The sequence below is a fragment of the Perca flavescens genome, chromosome 5 (genome assembly GCF_004354835.1).
Source record: "Perca flavescens isolate YP-PL-M2 chromosome 5, PFLA_1.0, whole genome shotgun sequence".
Taxonomy (NCBI): domain Eukaryota; kingdom Metazoa; phylum Chordata; class Actinopteri; order Perciformes; family Percidae; genus Perca; species Perca flavescens.
In genome coordinates this window covers 21,796,629-21,817,578 of record NC_041335.1, presented here as the reverse complement: position 1 = coordinate 21,817,578, position 20,950 = coordinate 21,796,629, and the positions used below count along the sequence as shown (strand labels likewise).

The 20,950-nt window shown below is 42.6% G+C and overlaps 1 protein-coding gene across 1 annotated transcript in view; it reads right to left on the bottom strand.

Moving 5' to 3' along the window:
- Positions 1 to 603: 603 nt before the first annotated feature.
- LOC114555950 (zinc finger SWIM domain-containing protein 6) overlaps positions 604 to 20,950 on the bottom strand; it is a 48,946-nt gene continuing 28,599 nt past the window's right edge. The window contains exons 3-14 of the mRNA XM_028578732.1: positions 20,233 to 20,381; positions 17,997 to 18,147; positions 16,182 to 16,361; positions 15,441 to 15,611; positions 15,163 to 15,309; positions 14,474 to 14,620; positions 12,325 to 12,585; positions 11,176 to 11,311; positions 5,681 to 5,838; positions 5,334 to 5,497; positions 4,277 to 4,358; positions 604 to 4,164 (exon numbers count right to left, since the gene is read on the bottom strand). Of these exons, the coding sequence (XP_028434533.1) occupies positions 3,299 to 4,164; positions 4,277 to 4,358; positions 5,334 to 5,497; positions 5,681 to 5,838; positions 11,176 to 11,311; positions 12,325 to 12,585; positions 14,474 to 14,620; positions 15,163 to 15,309; positions 15,441 to 15,611; positions 16,182 to 16,361; positions 17,997 to 18,147; positions 20,233 to 20,381 (2,612 nt within the window). The 3' untranslated portion in view covers positions 604 to 3,298. The remainder of the gene's footprint in view (positions 4,165 to 4,276; positions 4,359 to 5,333; positions 5,498 to 5,680; positions 5,839 to 11,175; positions 11,312 to 12,324; positions 12,586 to 14,473; positions 14,621 to 15,162; positions 15,310 to 15,440; positions 15,612 to 16,181; positions 16,362 to 17,996; positions 18,148 to 20,232; positions 20,382 to 20,950) is intronic.

The following is a 20,950-nucleotide window of genomic DNA, read 5'->3' as shown; positions in this document are numbered from 1 at the left end:
GTGCAAACAAGAAGGAGCATGCACAAAAACATGTCTATACAAACACACACACCTGACAAAGTCCATTACACACATACACTGATTTAGTCATCCTGTGGCACCACTGTCAGTGTTAGATGCATGTAAACAGGTTATTGTGGTTGGCTGAGCCTGGCTGCCTGACAGAAGCTACAAAGACCATGGGAATATCAATTGATACATTTCATATTCCTCGTCAGCTCGCCTGAGATGACAGCGTGAAAGCTGCTGCCAGTGAGAGTGATCCCACTCTGGCTTTTTCTAACACCGCTGTTTGATGGAGATCTGAACAGTCCTGACTGATTGGCACTCACTGATACGCCGACCATCTCGTGCCTTCAAGCTCCCAGGCCACGGTCCGTAACAATCCATGATACACTTTCTAAAGACCAAAGTGCAGCTGCACAAAAAATATGACCCATCTCAGGGTGCAAAACAAAAAGCAGAGGTGACAGGAATATACATTTCAGAAAAACTAACTTTTATTAAAACAAAAAAGCAAAAACAAAAAAAATCAATTATTGACTCATTAACAAGATTATAAAACAGTGATTTAGTTACATAAATAAATTGATATTGGTGTATCAAATCTTAATTTCATAAGCATGTATACATGGGTCATTGTAATAAATAAAATGGGAGAGCAGAAGATTCCTACACAAACAAAAAAAAAAAAAAAAAAAAAAAAAGCTAGAAAGACTAAGAGGAAATTGTTTCTGAAGAGAACAAGAGACACTGGACAATGTATTTTTTCACCAAACACACGTGAGGAATTGCTTTGTTAAAGCATGAGTTACACAGCCATTCACTTACTAATTAAGGACACTAAAGCTGGGACCAAGGTGGGTTGTCTCTCACCTCTTAGAACGCGTTTGGTTGTTAGATAGATCTCCTGTTTGGTTACTTTAAAGCGTTAAGACAAGGCAAGAGAAAAGGCTGCTTTTATCTTTAATCAACACAAGATAGAAAAAGATGCACAGAAAAAAGAAAAGTCAGACATATAAAGAAGGTAAAAAGGCAAGTAATGATAGGACAGCTGAACATTGCAGAGGAGACACTGGAAATTCTGCGGGGAATGAAAAGGGAGAACTGAGGAGACTTGTTTTTTTAATCTTAGCTAGATTGAACCTGTGCATAATTATGAATGTGAGTCTTGTTGAGTTGCACAACTCTTAAGTTACTCTGGCAAATGCTATAGTAATGCAACATGAGGCTGATTTCAGCCAAGAGATGCCCTAAATGCATATAAGGCTGGACACATAATACACCAGATTAACCAGATTCATCTCCAATTAGCTCCTGTATAAAGCACATTAAAGTTTTTTCCCCATAGGATCCTATGGAAAACTAGGCTAGTGCAACAGTTTGCATGCATAATTAAGTCCTGTATTGGGTTATCAAACATTTATCGACCAATGGCCTGAAGTAGTCTACCTCCACCCCCTTTTCTATGCTTTAGTCAGCAGGAATGAACAACAATGTTTTTCTCCGCCATCACCAATTTGACTCAACCTGCATTTCTGACAGGATCCAGCGTCTCAAGTATGAACACATGAGGCCTTTGGAGTCCAAAAAGCCGTCAACAAGGTCAGTCTAGTCCTTCTGATATGTTCTGTTTTCAACAAAAGAGAAAAAAAGAGAAGACAAAAGAGAGAAGGAGAGCAAGAGAAAGAGCGCAAACTACAGCGGCTTCAAGTATTTCACATTACATAGAATACTCTGTATAAATTAGTTAACATATACTTTCAGATCCTCCATATTCAGACATATACTATGGCATATATACAGAGTTCAATAAATGCTCGCTCATGTTGTGTCATGTTTTTGTCTTTTTCCTGTAGTCAGTCGTTCATTTGTTCCGCCTTTTTCCTGTGTAGAGAAATCCCTGAGAACGTTCTGGTTGACAATTACTGAAGGTTCCACACAATGAACTTTAACAGTAGAAAGTCTAATTTCTATGATTCACATGCACAGAGGGAAATGACACTGGCCTAGTCTGAAAATACCATACAATGGTGGCTTTTAGAGATGAGAGGGGACTGACATACTGACACTTCTGAGAGGCGCGTTCAAGCCAATTTTCGGGGTGTAAGTACCGATGCCGGGGCAGTGACGTACAGCAGTGCCGGGCGCAAAAAACACTCAGCAGTAATCTGACTCCACATCTCCTCACAACCTTGGTCTCACCAAGGACTGTCCTGTTTAATTAAAACTATCAGCTATCATGATAGCAACAAAACTAAAATAAATGGGAGCAGGTTTAATACCGTATCATGAGGTAGTCGTCTCCCTCTGGGTATCTACTTCGACCAAAACAAACTCAACTAAAACGGTTATTTAGTCAAACTTGGGCGGTTAAAAATCCCACCTGTACTACATTACATTAATGTAACAATAATACTCATTATCTTTATGTAATGTGCCATCACTGTAGCACCTGCATACTGTCCTCTGTAAAACAGGTACTCATTATGGAGGCGGGGAGGATTACAACAATAACAACAACACAAGTTAGCTAAGAGCATTGTTGTGTGTAATGAAGCAAATGCCTGGGACCCAGAGAAAACTAATGGCTGCTCAAGTGCTGCTGCTGCTGCTACTGCTGTCTAAAGAAATGTCAGTGCTAACCCAAGCTGTGCCGAGCCGAGCCAAGCTAAGGTGTGCAGTGCTGCCCAGCACCCACCGGTGAGGGCCTGGACAGAGGGAGGTGCTCTGTGTGATTTAAAGCCTTAGTTTCTCTTTGAGGATGCCGAGACGTAGTTTTTCTTCTTCTTCTTTTTTTGAGGTTTTTACATGAGCGCTATTGAAGAAGGGCTTCAGCCACTTGACAACATATAACTCAATGTACACTGAAAAAGGGGGGAAAGAAAGATGCTTTAAATCATAAAAATAAAAAGAACAAAAATAAAAAAAGCCATTTCACTTTCATTTTCCTCTCGCACACATGTAGAGAAATACACACAACATTCACAACGTGACAAATTTCCTCTCTTCTGAAAAATAAAAACACTTCTGTACACATAGTAGTAATAATATTATTAATAATAATAATAGTAATAATGTTTATAACAATAACAACAGCAAGAACAATAATACCGCGTGTGGCTCTGTTGATTTTTTTGTCATCTTTTCCTTTCTCTTTTTGCTTCATTCTACAAGTCACATCCCTCTTTTTACTTCTCCATTTTATTAAGTCCAAAAGAAGTTCAAAAGGCAGACTCAAGTTAATAGAAAAGTACTAGAGTGGGAGGGGAGTATTTGGCGATCCCCAGCCTCACCCTCAGCCAAACCTCTCCCTCACCAGCATCATTAGTTTCTTTTTGCCCTTGTAGATCTGTTTCAGGTTGTCTATGAACTGGGTGAACTGAATGTGTCCGTCGTGAGCCATCATGAAAGTCTCCCGGGCCTTGCCCAGGAACTCGATGAACTCGCTGTAGTGGCGCGGGCTGATGTGTGTGAGCCGCGAGTGCGTGGTGTTGATGTAGGCCCCAATGGTTGCGTCCAGCAGCTGCCTTAGCGGCGCCTTGTCCAGGGACATCAGCTTCCCAGAGTTCCTGCGGCTGTGCAGCGCCGACACCATGCCCGGCGTGGTCAGCGTGCACCTCCGCAAAATGTCCGAGAGCACGGTGGCGCACTTCACACTCTTGACCACCAGGGGGATAACGGCGGCTAGCTCGTTCTTCCCCAGCGAGTGGCTGAGCGCGCAGGCCCAGAGCACGTCGTTGATGGCTGGGTGTGTGTCCTGGTTGTAACTGAGGTTCAGATGAGCCATGGCTAACGTCGCCAGCTTATACGCCCTCATCGGGTAACCACGGTGTTCCATGTAGCGTGCTATAGTGAACAGCTGTGTGTAGCTCATCCCTGTCGCCGCCGCGTCCAGTACAATCTGGTAGGCTGTCTCGAAGGCAATGTGGTCCTTTTCACAGAGTGTAAGAGCAGAGAGGGCGCAGTTCTGGGGGTCCTTCATGGCACACTGCAGGGCGAGGGTGCGGGCGGATGAAGCCAGGTTCTCCTGCTGGTGGCAGTCCAGGTGGAGGCGGACGATGGTGCTGTTGGACATGACAGTGGTGGCCACGATACTGGTGGCTTCTGTGGGGGTGAAGAGGGTGAACCAGCTCTGCATGATGCTGTCCAGTGCGTACACACCTGGCAGACACATATGGGACAGAATGAAGGGAAAGTTGGAAGATTAAGTAATTAGATCAAGTACATCTTGAAACAATCAAACAGAAACATTTAAGTGGCAAAGCACACTTACCCACTTCAGTGGCACACGTGACTAACCAGCGCACCATCTCTCTCCTCCTCCAGTTTAATGTGGACAGAGTTATTCTCATCACCTGAGGAAGATGGAAAAGAAATGGGGAATGACAGGTGAGTTGTAGAGAAAATACTTTAAACAACAATGAACTTCCTAACTTGGAACAAGTTGCACAAGAAAACTAAAATATCTCTACCATTCCAATAAAGCTCAACAGTGTGTTTCTGAAGTAAAAGATTTTGATTATTAGCCATAATGTCTTAACCATCCCAGGTTGAATTACAACGAGCTACAAGATTGCGAAATGATGGTTAATGCTCCTGAAGAAGTCACAAGTCTGTATGAAATCAACCTTATCCGACATCAACTCTCCAAATGTGCCTGAAGTGCACAAAAGTAGAAGCCAAGAAATACTAATGTAGTCATCTTCAACCCTTATACCCACATCCAGACATGTTTGCATTTTCAGAAAGCTAAAGGATACACATAGTTGGAGCTGTAATGGTACGCTAGTCATCTCATGGGAGTCATGAGGCCTGGTGATCACACTGCATGGTCGTATAATGGCCCTGGAATATAGAGCTATTTAACAGGAATGAGTGTGTAGGGCAAAAACTGTTCCCTCACGATGTTCCCTTGAAGTTTCATGAACACAAAAATAAAGTCCTTCCATGGACCCAACAGATCTCAATATTATAAGTGAACGATTGTTGCATGAACAGTAGAGTTCACCCCTTAACATCTGTAAGATTTCACTGTACAAAAATTATCAAATAGCTATAATAAAAGATTTCAGTTTTACAGCTGTTTCAAGAGAAAAAGTGACCTTATAGAGACTTGATATGGTTAAAATATCACTATCACACATACATAACAAAGGGATGTTATGTTATTTGTCTTGTTTTGGTTATCATTCGTCTCTAGATTGTAATGGTTATTCTGCTCAACCTTGAAATTGGCCAAGCCTGATGTACACCCGCATAAAACTTTACAATCTAACAACCTCCTTAAAAAAGGTACCAATAAATATACAGCGGTACCCATTTTTTCATACCTGCAGTCCCAGCTCCAGAGAGACTTTGAGAAGTGTGATGTCAGGCAGGCTGTCCATTAGAGTGGCGATCTTAAACGCATCTTGAGCCAGTTTGAAGATGTGAGACGAGGAGTGAATGTTTTTCTGGATGGACTCCAGGACTGTCTCCAGCCTGCGACTGTCACCTAGAGAGGATTTGAACACAGGAATGCTTTAGACTAGGAGTATGTGGATGTAGGATGTGTGTGTTGCCTTTTCTATCCAAGAGTCCTCACTCACACTGAGTGAGTTAGCAGCATAGACCTTTTTCTGTGTAAAATATGTGTTCGTGTCTGTTCCCGTGCGTGTTTTCAAATATATCTATGCACCTTTGGCAGCAGTAAGCATAGTGGAGGCCAGCTCACACTGCTGAGACTCTATGTGGCTCAGGGTGAACCAGCGTGGGTAGCGGTTGGGCACCACGGACACAATGTGGTGGGGTCGTGACAGGTCACCGGACGAGGCCGTCGACTCCAACACCGGCAACCTGACGGAGAAACAGACACAGAAAATGAGATCTGTGTAATGCTATTCTGTAGAAAAGAATTTACTTTAATTAAATACATGATATAAAAACTTGTTAATGTTTTAGAATACTTCAAATAAATATATTAAATGAGCATTGACCTGAGAAAATGAATAATGTTGGGATAAAAAAGACAAAGTGGCGGAGAAATGGAGTGAATGAAAATCAGAGGCTGAGAGACATAAAAGGTCCACGAATCATCAAAATCACAGTGAAATCAGACGGACAGAAATACTGTACAGACAGAAAAAGTCTTCATTATGATGTTCTGACAGTGACTTCAAAATGAAAATGTTTTTAGTGATCACAGGGGGATTACAGTTAGCCTATCCCTGCAATTTACTTCCAACCTAGTATTTAATCACCTAGAAACCAAGGTATAATTAGTATTTTCTTCACTCTAATTGGTCATGATGAAGTCAGAGCGGTGCAACACCTGCTAGTGGATGAAGGGGCTTCACTAGTTTCTCTCTCTCTCTCATTAGAATAACACTGACAGGACCAAGACTTCACCAGAACCATGAGCACCACCACCATTACCACTTTGGCCGGCTCATCTCCTATTCTGCTTCACTTCTCTTCCCTCCGCTCCCACCTCAGTTTCAAAGGTCTCCTTTCCTTCAGAAGACAGCACAACCTGGCCTTCTCTCAGCCAATCACAAAGCTAATTGAGTCCATGGGGAAATTAAGGAATTCACCTTTCAGCCCCGTAAGGCTGGACACACTTCAAACAAATCCTGACACACATGAATGAAAAGAGCCTACACACACACACACACACACACACACACACACACACACACACACACACACACACACACACACACACACACACACACACACACACACACACACACACACACACACACACACACACACACACACACACACACACACACACACACACACACACACACACACACACACCTGCCCTTTTGAAAACACATCAAAGCAGTCCAGTAAAAGCAATGTGATGCTAAATGCCAGTTTCAATTTCAGAGCAAAGTGCATGTGATACTGTTGCCACCTGAGTGAAGGTATGTACAAAAACAAACTCTTCCTCTTCACTCAGTTTTGCCCAAGAGGGCACAAGCATGGCTCGTCTCTGGAAGAGAGAGAGAAAAGGCGACAAAAACCCAGTCGAGATGCGTGTGAGTGTGAACGCTGACACTTGGTGTAAAATGGAGATGTTGGAAGCCTTAGCAACAGCCGGGTTCATTCCACACACATCTAAAGAGCTGCTAAAAGCTTCCACCACATTGGGGCCTTATGGAAGATTCCTGGGGTGTAGCAAAGCAAAAAAAAAAAAAAAAAAAAGAGTTCCCTGGGTAAAGATGGAGGCCTCATCAACATTCCTGTCTTTGTTTGGTTTTCACCAGAGAGCCGGAGGCCTCCATTGGATAGGACCTTGAGAGGCCTGGGTTGCTGAAAAATAACCTCCTTAAAATGTTGGGAGGAAACCCATACGGGGCTATTGTTCAATAAGGAACAAGCGAAAATGATGAAAAACTCCTAATTGACTGCTCTGAAACATTCAATCTCAGCACAAGTATGGTATATGCGTTCCCAATCAAGCGTCTTGTAAAATACAGAGCACACTGGTTATCAAAATGATAATCTTCCCTGTGCAATAACACTATACAAACTCTCAACTCAATGTAAATGGACTGTTTTTATACAGCGCTTTTCTAGTCTTAACGACTACTCAAAGCGCTTTAACATAGTACAGGAACCATTCACACACTGCGGCCAAGGCTGCCGTACAAGGTGCCACCTGCTCATCAGATAAACATTCACACACAGATGCACAGCATCGGGGGCAACTCGGGGTTCAGTGTCTTGCCCAAGGACACTTCGACAAGGGACTGATTGGCAGGCAACCGCTCTACCACTGAGCCACAGCCGCCCAATGTCAAGTGTGCTTAAAACATCAAATTAAACTCCTATTTCTTTTACAGCACTGCCATGGCTGGGTATAAATGTGTACTATAAATGATATATAAAACACTAACAGTGAGCTGGAAGAGGCAATTAATCCCTCTGTGTCTGGGCTCCTGTGTCAAACGGGTCCTGTAGCACCCTGTCACATCTGAAAGCGACACAGCAATACTTATCATACCAGAAATATTCAAGGGTGACAATGTGGAGGGAGTCTGCAAGGGACCATGGAAGACAGACGCCATATAATCAGTGGACCCAGTTGGGTAATAAGATGTTTAGGAACAACTCATGCCTGTAGTTTAAATAGATTTGGAGGATTGTATAAGGAATAGTAAGTAGCACATACACACTGAATTGCATATTACCTAACTTCAAACTTAACTTAAATTCAAATCCCCATATACGAAGATGCAAATCAAGTGAAAGCAAAGAATAAAGAATGAGACGTTGATAAAAAACAGTCTAGCCAGGTTTTACTTAAATCCTGAGGCCCTGTGGGAGTTCTGGTCAGCATCACCATGACAACTGACCTCTCTACCTCATGCTCCTTTCCCCCTCTGACTGTAAACACCCTTTACTTTTATAATCTATCAAGCACACATCTATCAGCTAAGTGTCACATCCGCTGCAAGACCTTCACTCTATACACAAACTCAAAGTTGGAAACCCAAATAATGCCTGACAGGAGGGATCAAGTCATACAAGACCCGGAATGTAACCCCTAATTTTAGTCCACTCCTCTCTAAGTGCCTCGGATGAAATCGCCTTATTTTCTTTAGCTTGGACCATTTTTTTTGTTTTCCAAGAGGTGTCAGACAAGTTCTATGAGCACCGAGGGTTGTAGGATTTTACTTTAGTATTTCCACTTCATGCTACTTTTTTGCTATAACTCCATTAAACTCCACTACATTTCAGAGGAAGTTATTGTGTTTTTGAATCCGCTATATTTATTTGATAGTTACTAGAAACTTTTCTTATTAGGGTTCTATATACAAAGCATGTGATCTGTTTATAAAATACGATGTGCTGTTACAGATGGCACTACCCAAGATGATGTGGTGCCATCAGCTTTACCTTGACCAGTACAACACTACAATGCTGTTTACGATCTTGTGCGTCAGTTAAAATGATCCAATAATATAATTATCAGATATCACTCTCGGTGGCTATTATGCGCGCTTTTACTTTTTACTTTAAGTGCATTTTTGTTGTGCTTTTACTTAACATTTGTACTTGACATTGGAAGACTCGCATCTCATAGAGAAATCTCATATGATAACAGGCGGCAGGGATTTGTCCCTTAGGCTTCCAAAGAGTTGCGATAAGTACAGTCTCTGGAAAGGCAGCGGGCTTCTTCTTCTGTGGCTGCAGTCAAATTGTGGGCAGCCCATGAACCAGTAGGCAGCTCATCTGTTTTTGTGTTGGCCGCTCACACCAAGCCATTTCACAGCATATGCTGCTCTCACACGCTTTAATTAATTAAATACGCAGCACATAAACACACACACTTTAAAATACTGGACATGCACTTGTGTATGGAGGCAGACTTCCTCACATAAAAAAAGAAAAAAAGAAAAGTTGGTTGAGAGAGCAACTGTGCGGGAGAAGACAAATAGAGAAAGCAAGTGGAAAGTGAAGAAGGGGTTGTGTGTGAATGAGCAAGAAAGCTAGACTTTCTCTCTCTCTCCTTGTATCAATGATAGGGTTATAATGGGTCCATTAAAATAGCCCTGGTTCCTTTACCTCCTCCTCTATATTTAACTGTCCGCCGTCCCATGGGAGCGGGGAGGTATATGCTATCATTTTACACTACGCTACATTACACACATTCATTATGTGCTGAGTAGACACACCTGGCTCCCAGGAGCACCCATAAGTGGCCATATTATTCTAAATCGCTGGTTTCACACCACAGGAGTGAGGATGGAGGATGTGAGGGGAGGAAATGGGGAAGGTGAAGGGAAGTAGCAAGGGGAGTGGCTGACTCAGGGAAAACAGGTTTGGGACTTTGGTTTTTAGGCAAGGAGGGGACACTCAGCGGTTGGATGTGCAACCTTGAAACCACACAACCTGTCAATGATAAAGCCAACCATGTTGTTTTGGTGTTGAAAGCACGTTATTTCAATTCCTGACGCCTCCTAACTGGTTAACTGGAGGAAAGTGTGAATGAAGTGTTTGTTGTCCTTTTGTTCTCAGTTTGTCCGACTGTGACACACGATGGTACAAGCCAGAAAAAAAAATGCACTTCTCATTCATTCTCTAATCATTTGCCAGTTTCTCAGTGATTGACTCTGAGAAGCTTTGTAGAAACACAACAAACATCTTTCCCACACTGCCCTCTCCCTGTTGGCCCTGCATGTGTGTGTGCTTCCTCCTCATTACAGCCACACTAATTACACTCTCATTAATGTAATTAATATTCACTGATCCAGCTCCCACTAGTCACAACATCAAAACACAGCAGCGCAGACTGATTAACACACATACACATGTACACATTGTCCACAGATGAATACACACAGGAGCTTAATATAGAGAGATCACATGGACAAGCACGCAGTCAGACCTACGGACAAGACAAGACCCCCAAACTAAACACAGACACACATGCATACATAAAAACATGAACAAAATGCTCTATATTTTTACCATCCTTGCATCCCTTAAATCCTCTGATAATAACCATAATTCAGCCATGATGACTGACTTAAAGTTTGAGGAGAGCATGCACTAATCTGCAAAAATAAGGAGAGATCACTACATAGATACACATATCTTGTAATGTTGAAGTTAGTTACTTAAATTGGCGGCGTCACAATATCAGACATTTTAAAAGTTCCAAAATCTGGACTAATCTGAATGTGATGCTCCAGTGTTAGGTGGTTTGCAATCTGAGTGCAATCTGCAAAAGTTACTAAACATGTGATGCAGAGTCTATATACACTCAGATGATTATGGGTTTTTATTTTTTTATTTTGTGAGTAATCAGTCTATGTTAAAGAGTTTTTTGGGGGGCATTTTAGGCCTTTTATTGACAGGACAGATGAAGACATGAAAGGGGAGAGAGGGGGGAATGACATGCAGCAAAGGGGCCGCAGGTCGGAGTCAAACCTGGGCCTGCTGCATCGAAAAGTAAACCTCTATATATGGGCGCCTGCTCTACCAACTGAGCTATTTGGGCACCGGAGTTTTCCATTTTTTTAAAGGCTCCATCAGCCCAAACTTGGGAAGATTTTCTTAATCGAATTAAACAATAAAATGTGATTTACAAGGATTTGACATGATTACAGCAGCACACACACAAGTGAGGATGCACGCACGCACACACGCACGCACACGCACACACTTAAGACCTACCGCATCGCTCTCAGTGCAATTTTGTACGCCAGTTCAGCGTCGTGAGGTAGGAGAGATGTAAAGAGATAGCGGGCGAAGGTGTGCATGGGAACACTCTCTCTGTGGACGATCTCTCCAAGACCAGAGTACGGACCAGCTGCTCGAAAAAGAAAGAAATCACAGACACTAAAAAAAGGGGAGCTGTTTTTAATGACAGAACAAAGAGGTGGAAGAAATTCACCAATAAAACGATTATCTGTCTCATCAGGTCAATAAATGTTATAGTATGGTATTGACGTTTATGATATATACAGTATAAACAGACAACATATTGTTGTATATTGAGTTGTGCTTTTTGTATAGCACACTGAGGAGTGACTTATCCCCCTCCAGGAAGAGGCAAAGCCACGCGGCATTAAAACAAACTGTGACGTCAAAAACCATATGGCCGTGTGTGTGTGTGTGTGTGTGTGTGTTTGTGTGTGTGTGTGTGAGACTTTGCCTCACACTCTCTCCGTTCCCTCCCCCCCTCTCTTCCTGCACTTCCCCTCGTCTCTGGTGGGTTATTTTAAACCCCAACAGGCTCCTAAGCCACAGACCACATCACACAGTGGCTCGACTGCAGCCTCCAGGGGCCCACAGAGGCCTCAGAGCATGGTGCTCTATTAGTAACGGAGCCAGAGGTGGGTGGTCGCGCCGGGGCCGAGGCAGGGCTGGGGTTTGGGTGGGGACTGGAGTGGAGTTTGACTGGGCTGGACCCGTCAGTATGTGGGCTGGCCCCCTCCCCTTTCTCTTACTCCTACTCCTACCCTCCTCCCTTTCCCCATAACCAAACCTCATTCTGCTCCAGCCCCAGTCCTGTAAATGTACACACTGCTTTGTGTGCACGCATGTGTGTGTGCTGACACAATACCCCTGGTGTAACTTTGTAAAGAGCTCATTTTGGTCTGGCCCAGTGCAGCTCAGCCTCTATTTGCACCACAAAATGAAAGGATAATAAATAGTGAGAGAGTGCAATGTGTTTTTTCCTGTTTTAGCAAGAATGTGTAGGGCGAGAGAAAAGAAAGAGGGGATGTGTGTCTATATACGTCCGTATGTGTGGAGACTGCTGGGAGATGCTGTGAAATAAAGGGACCATAAGGGTGGAATATTATCCGTTATGTCCCTCACCCTCTAGCAGAAAGACGGCCTGTTTACGGAAGATTTTGACCAGGGAGTCGTCCAGTTCCACTTCCTGCAGCTTGGCCAATAGCTGCTCTTCATTGCGACACACCTTCTCTTGAGCGTACAGCCCGTCAGGCATCACCCGCTGCTGGCCTAAGCCAATCAGAGCTGTCTCCACTGCCAGTGCCACATACGATTCACCGTCTCCTAGTAATCGCTGCACGGGCATTCGCTGGAGCTCTGCTCGGCTTACAACACTGGAGCAGTCTGTGAAGAAGAGAGAGAAAACTAAAAGTTAGAGGAGGAGAAAGGGAGCTGAAACAAAGGAACTGAGTTGGCGTGGTGGTAGTCAATGTCTGTGTTATTCTGAGGTTTTGGACCCTAAATGAGCCTGTCTCCTATGGAAAACCACTGTGTCAGTTACACAGTAGAGGTCTGAACCCAACGACCATCCAAAATAAAGATCAACGCCTCAGGAGCATTCCCCTGTTCACTTCTCTACCTCAGAGGAAAAGGCTATTTCTGTGAGCAGAGGAGGCAATGAGGGACAGAGGGTTCGCGGAGCGTAGGAGAGGATAATTGAAAACACAAGGAGGGCATGATACCATAAGACAAGCAACTGAAGGTGAATCTGCACTTAAAATATGCTTTCTAACACCTGCATGCTAATGTTAGTCAAGAAATAGGAACGACCTGAAAAATACGTCTTATTATGCAGCTACATAAGTAAAAATGACTTAACTGTAGTCAACAAGACAGGCATGTCAGTATAAATAATGTATTTTGTCATCCCATATTAAAAATCAATCCAATTATATATACAACATGTTGGAAAAATAACAAATTTAAAAACCTCTGTGTATAAATATACAAACGTTTGTGTACTTTGTCTTTTATGATTATAGTCCTGTTCATTTTGCATAATGCTATACCTATAGTATTGTTTAGTATGTGGTAGTTACGTTAGGCTTGCTCGATTATGAGAAAAAAACAATCACAATGACAATTATTTTGGTCAATATTGAAATCATTATTATTTAACACGATTACGGATTGACTTTTGGATTTGCATTTATTAATTAATTTATTAAACTTAAAAAACAGTGAAAATACCTTGACATGTGAAATTTCCCTTAATACCTTTCCCGTTGAACTTTTTGAATTCCCCTTCAGAACACAAGACAAAATAAGAGTTTACTTGCAAAACAGAATGTGCAAAATAATCGTTTTTCTCGGTTACATTGTTTCTGTGATCGTTAGGAGCCGAAATATAAAATCACAATCAAAATTCGATTGATTGCACAGCAAGCAGTTACGTTACCCATATATACAGTATGTTATTATACAGCATACATCATATAAATCAAATCATATAATACAAGTATGTGGTTCAAGAAAGCATAGAAAAAAAACATACAGTATCATCTTTTTGGATTTGTGTTGGCTCAGAGTGTATGGTTTCATATGCCGCCATAAAACCAGAGCTATATTTAAGTATATGTTTAAAGGTGTTTTATTCAGGCTGCCAGTTACTGTAAAGGCCCTGACACACCAACCCCATTATCGGCTCTCGGACAGTCTGGCGAGGTCGGTGACCCGAGTCTGTTCGGTGTGTTCCGTGCCGTCGTCAGTCGGAGGAGCCGTCGGCCTTCATTTGGGACGATTTGACTTGTTGAATTGGCCAGTAGGCAGTCGGACTCAATGAACAATTACTGGAAATGACGAGCGGGATGAGCGTGACGAACGCCTCTCAAAATCTGACGAAAATCTTTTAAACTGACCTTTTGTCGATCTGAAATGAAGACAGATTCAGCAAATGCATGACCTATTTCTCGCTTAAAATGTTTTCAGAAACACTTTTCTGTGAACTATTTTCGTAAAATACGAGCTCGTATTCCGAAGGCGCTGCCATTATGGTCGGTTTTGAAATTCGGGAGAAGCCAGACCCACGTGACGCGTTCGTCCAATCAGCTGCAGGTTTTCATTTTTTGGCTGACAATACAGATTAGTGCAGAACGTACGCTCAAGTCATCGTCGCTTCGGTGTGTTCCGAGGCACTTTTTTGACCAACTCAGGGAGACTGATCAGTCCGACTGCCTTTTCTGCCGACGGTCGGTCGTTGGGTTGGTGTGTCAGAGCCTTTTGTCAGGAGTACCTGAGAGGTCTAAGCAGGTGTTGGAGCCCTCCTCTCCTCCTCGTCCCGACTCTGTCAGGGTGCTGAACAGGGTACCGATGGGATCCAGGGGGTGTCCCACCCAGCCCTCCATGTTGGTTATGGAAGTATGGCCTTTATGGAGCAACTCTGAGACAAGACAGAGCAGATAAAGAGACAGTTCGCAAAGAGTGCTGACATAGGGATGCTGTCAAAAACCAATGTCAAAACCATGTACTTAAACACATATATTTATAAATGGCCTTCACCAAATGGAACGGATGAAAACATGCACTATTAAATAACCTGCACTAGGAAAATGAACAGTTAAGTATAGTACATATGAAATGATTAGGACAATGAATAAAACATTTAATGAAGAATCGACTTTTGAAATAAGGGGTTATTTCAACAACCACACAACATTAATTTTCTCTTTGCTATTGGATATATAATAACTCCAGCTTCCAAAAATTGCTGAATTAAAAACAAGCTTCATGGCTGGAGGACATTTCTCCTTCTCTCTTCTGTGCACATTTTCCACTTGATATTATGGCGTATTTACTGTATGTTTGGGATGGATGGAGGGCCATGGTGTTTGTATGTATAATAAGTGTATGGTTTGCTTGATAATTTATATTCTGCCAATAAAGAGCTTGTTTAAAAAAAAAAGAAAAAAAAACTAGCTTCACCTTTCTTGTGTCGGCGGAAGTGCTCCAGTTGCCTCTGCTGTTGCCGTCGTAATGTGTTTACCACGGCGATGGCCAGTCGGAGGGCTTCTCTTGGGTAACCGTGGGAACGCAGGGCATCCACCCTGGCACAGGCCGTTGGGACATGTTCTGAGGAAAAGACTAAGTTTGAACTCCAACCTTCTTCCACTGGCTACTGTTCGCTCTCAGTCCAACTGATCGTGTATAAATAACCCATCTGACACAAGCGCTCACATACACCTACATGCACATGGACTCACCATGCCACAAGGGCCAGCCGCGGGTGTCAAAGAGGGAGCCCTCCTGGTTGTCATGGTAACAGTAGTTGGCATAGAGGTCACTGGCGATAATGTGCTGGAGGTGTCGGTCCTGCCAGTGCAGGTCACAGGCCTCAATGGCCCGTGTGAACACAGTCCTGTGGGGGCGCATCTCTGCAGAAGAAGAAGAAGAAGAAGAAGAAGAAGAAGAAGAAGAAGAAGAAGAGTTGAAGGAGATGTGAGAGGATTTAATGCTAGATCAGCTTTACGTGGTGAGAAAAAGGCAGGCAAGGACCACATGCATGGTCATTTGGTTGCTTTTTTGTGTTAAATGCATGAGCATTTTAACATCTATTAATAACGTATTTTTTTAGCATAATTACTATAAACAAACATAACCATCACCTAAAAGATTATCCGCCTGTACACGGCAGTTAACCTGCTGCGGTGTTTTAAAGACAGAAAGCCAGTTGTTTTTTTTGTTTGTTTTTTTCAGCTAAACTGCATGAAAGCTTTGAAAGTGAACGGGCTACATGGAAAAATAACTTCCAACAGGTTGGTTGTTTTTTGATCAGGCTTAGTGAAGCAAAAGAAAAAGTAAAACATGCAGAATGATGCTTGGGATGAACAGTGAGACAGAGACAAATGCTCTGCAGCGTGCACTGTAGCGCCTCTCACCTCCAGATACGTTACTACAAATGAAATGTGTCAATGACAGACATACACGACTTGTCAATCTCTGACCTTGGTTGCCATGGGCACCCTGAGGCAGTGAGTGGGTGAGGTTGGGCAGCTCGTTGCCGTGGTTACCGTCCTCCCAGGGGCAGACGTCCACGCTGTTCCATCTGCGCAGCTGGCGCAGCCATGAAGACTTCTGCTCTGCTTTGCAGTGGGGGTTCAGTACGATGCACATCCACAGGGCACCTGGACACCAACACAAACGGAAAACACACACATTAACACACACACACACACACACACACACACACACACACACACACACACACACACACACACATCAATCAGCTGCCCTACTTCCCAGCATTCGATAACGATGTCTGCAACGAGTCATACCATGCAGGTAGGTGTGTCTTTTGAGGTTGAAAAAAATCCTAAATACAGTTATCATGCAAGACTGAAAGCTGGAGGCAGTTTTCAAAGATGTGCAGCATTCATAATATTGTTTCTCTTTCTTTTAGTGCACATTTTGTATGCTGCCGCCATCTTGCACTGGAATACAAAAGTCTGTGAAAACAGAGAACTTAACTAGTCCCGAGGCAACGCTGACTGCACACACATCATTTTGGAGTAAATTGGAACAAACAGAATATGAAAAGTGGCTATGTCTCTGGGGATGCAAGCGCATTCAGGGATTTTACTCTCAAGACTGCTGGAGATATGTACACTCTAGAGTGTGTGTGAGATTGTGTTGTACCTATGCATGTGTGTAAAGGCACAGAGAGTTTGGGAGGAAGGACGTAGACAAGGACAGAGACAGACCATGAAGAAAGAAAAAGAATACGAAAGGTGCAGAACAGAGGGAGAGCAGAAAAAAGGGAACTATAAAATGAAATGGGAGCGGAGATGATTTGGACGAGGAGACATGGGTGAGGACAAATGAATGAGGCTTGGCTTTGTGTCTGGAGGAGAGCAGTAGCTGCGGCTCAAAGGGGAGAAAGACAAAAGAGGGGGAGAGAGAGCGCAGAGAGAGAGAGAGAGAGAGAGAGAGAGAGAGAGAGAGAGAGAGAGAGACGCCGAGAGGCAGCATTCACCACACATCAGGGGGAGTGATAAGGACTTGGGAAGAAGGGTTTGAAGTGTGGACTTCAAAGAGACCGTACACACACTTCCAAAAATACGTGGGATTGAAACAGATGAGATCACTGAGCTGTCCTCACAAAGTGCAGAACAAGACCAAAGGGAGAAAACGAACATCATCATCAACTACAGCAGCAGCAGAAGCAGCAACATCGACCAAGACATTAGAGGAAAACAACAAAGACAGGAGACAACACGACTGCTGTCCTGGTGATGAGCTTGTTGGTTTTGTAGTTTGTGGTGAAGTGTTTTGCTGTAGGTACAGTACATCTGTCAGAAGAACTGCACACTAGATCAAACCAAATGACTGCATGGCAAGCAGCACTCTGTCACATCAACTAAATATATAATGTGAAGTGTTTCAAAACATTACAGAGGTCATAATATTTGGGGCGCGATGAGGTGCGGTGTGCTGCATTAAACGGATTGTAATTTGCAAAGACACTCGTGCTGAGCTGCCAAACCTGCATTCATAGTGAAAGGTAGGGACTGGGCTGTCAGTGATGAGTGTGTGTGTGTGTGTGTGTGTGTGTGTGTGTGTGTGTGTGTGTGTGTGTGTGTGTGTGTGTGTGTGTGTGTGTGTGTGTGTGTCTTTGTCTCAATGTCTGGGTTTGATCGCCCACCTTGCTAAATCTGTCCGGGCCTGTGCATACTGGGAAAGAGGTGTGTCTTTGTGCACATTTTTGTCATTTTGATTCAGTGTGTGTCAGTGTGCGCGTGTGTTGTGTTTTTCCCCCTCACCTAGCTCGTCCCACAGCTGTCTGTACTTGTCGGTCATGGTGGTGCCCTGCTGTCTCCACAGCGCAAGCCGAGGGTCGGCCATGAACTGTTCTGTGATCAGTGTTAACATCCTCGCTCCATTGGAGTCACGCATCTTCAGCATCTCCCTCACCTGCAGGAGGAAAGAGGGGGAGACAGGGAGGATGGTTACATACACACCCGCACACACACATCATTTACACAAACAGATGCACAAACAGAGAGCTATAAACCCACATATACACACACACAGTAATATAAAGACACCAAACAGCTCGCATAACTCAGGGACAAGACATACAGAACTATTAGACTACAACAACTAAATAAATGACAGAAGCATGTGCACATTCAAAAATGCACATATGGAAGTTTATTAATGACCAAAATCCAGTGAGCTGCAATCAAATCAAGCTTCAAGTGCTTTCATACTTTTGTCTGGCCACCTTTTATATCATTTTAGATTGTTTTAAGATATGTTAAGTTATTTATTAATGTATTTATTACCAATTCCTCATTATTAAATTTCTTTAATCTTTATCAAGTGTGATTTGTGTGGCAAGCTGCTGCATACAATTGTTCTTTCAGGAATCAATAAAATTGTATTGAATTGAATTTAAAAAATAAAAGTCTTCAGAAAACAAATCCTGCTTATGTGCATACACAGTTCCATACACACATCAGATGGCACTTTTAACAATTTTTGACTAACGTGCTTTAAAAAGGACCCATTTCCACTTGCTTGGGTTATATCTATTTCGCGGTTACTTCAAAGTATGTAAACAAATCACAGTGGCAGTAGTGGTCTGTTGTTACTTTGTACTTTATTCTTTTTGAAGCACAAATCCAGAAAAAAAAAGTCAAATAAAAAAAAGAAAAGAAAAAAATCTGTGTGAAAAACAGATTTTAAAAAAGACCGTTTGCAGTGTAACCACTCAGTAGTTTAACCATTTCTTTTCTTCCTTTCTGGTGAAAAAACAGCATTTGAATTTTTGCATTTTCTCTTCACTCTCTCTTACTAAAAGATTTTCTGAGCTGTTCTAATCGCAACAGGGACTCATTTATTGTAAACCACGGTGGTCAGCATCTTTTAGCAGAAGAAAAAACAACCAGTCTTTGGTGCGTGGGGATATAAAATATTGGAAAACATCATTTTAAAGTGATCTGCTGTATTTTTTGGTGAAAAGTAGTAAAAACTGAAAACCGTGATTCTTAACTGTACTTCATTTGATGTGTGCACAAAAAAAGCTTTTTTGTCTGGTAAAAGGAGTGAGTGACAATATGTTTATTTATTTATTTATGTCTTAGATATGTTACTTACAGATATGTTATATACACTTATTGACTTACTCTTTTCTTACTCTTATTTTACCTTGAATGTGACTTATTTTACGAACTGCAACTAAATAATTTCCCTGAGGGGATCAATAAAGTATTCAGATTCTGATGTATTCACAAACACACACCAAGAAAAAGACAAAGACACAGGAGTGCATACATACACAAATGCACATACGTTGTGGGTTTATCATTTGAGGGCAGCTCAGTCTACACATGAATGTGTACGTGACTCTCAACGTGGGTGTGTGAGTGGACAAGATGTATATATGGCTGTCAGTGGGTGTGTGTGCTGACAAGGATATAACTGGCATCAAAAAGCATGAAGCTGAGAGGCATTCTAAAAGCCGGGCAGGGTGGATGATAATGTTCTTAGCTTGCAGTCTTTACATAGCGCACAACATTAATGTTGGCCTAGCTCTGCCAGGCAACAGGGAGAACCACACATATCTTGTGTAATCATGTAATCGCGGGTACAAAGTAGTACATAGAGCGAGCTTTTTCTCTTTCTATACCTTGCTCTCGCTTTTCATGTTACACTTCCTTTCTGCAATTAGCTCGAGCTAAGAGGCTGTCTGCCTTTTAATGTATGTGCCAATATATGTAAGTTGTTTTGTCTGGGATTACTTTGAACAGAGAAGGCCTCTTTTCATGAGGGAATAGAAGAGAAGTGCACTAAAGAGAAAATATTTATAAACAGGGTGCAGAGGGGAGGATTAGGGTGAGACTGCATTTTTGTGTTCTTGTATAGAGAGACGAGAGCACCTAAAGGCAGGGAGGCACACAGGCAGGATGAAGTGCCTGTGCCTGCGGTGGTCAGGGTTGGTATGTGCGTTGCTATGTTCTGTATGTGGATGAATGAATGTTGCTGGCTCCTGACCTTGCTAAAGAGCAGGTTGAGTTGCTTGCCAGAGCCGTGGTATCCTCCCTGCGACAGGAAGAGCTTGACTTGCTCCTGAACCTGCTCCTCATCCAGATGCCAGCAGTTCTCATCATCTACACTGGCTCCTGCTGTGGGGTCCGGGGCCCCTACACACAAACACACACACACACACACACAAATATGTTATATGTGCGATAGGCCACTGTGTTCCTGGTATAGAATGAATTATCAACAGTATATGCTCATATGCAGTATATTATACAGATGCATAAATAATGTTCAAATTCACTACACTTAAATGGTAGAGTATTATTAAGTCCAGCTTCATTTCTTCTTTGTATGTTGGCAGATGTACATACTGTTAACCTTATCTTTTTTTTTATTTTACCTCATTCTAACCTTTTGTTCACTGCTTTCAAGCATATTTTGTGAAAGCAGCCCAAAGGAAAACTAGAAAGTCATATTGTCCATCCCACACACACACACATCCATTTTGTGTAAGGACAGCACAGTATGCTTTCATAGTATGCAAAAAAGTGAAGAAATTAAATAAGGACTGTAATTCTAAAAAGCATAAATGTAAATAAATCAGCGCAAGCACCTAAAGACGCTCAAATAGGTTAATTTGATTCCGCCCATTCCCAGAAGTTTCTATCTGTATTCTTCTTTCCTCTTCCCATCTCTCTCCTTTTTGTCCCCCTCTCTTTAAATTCCT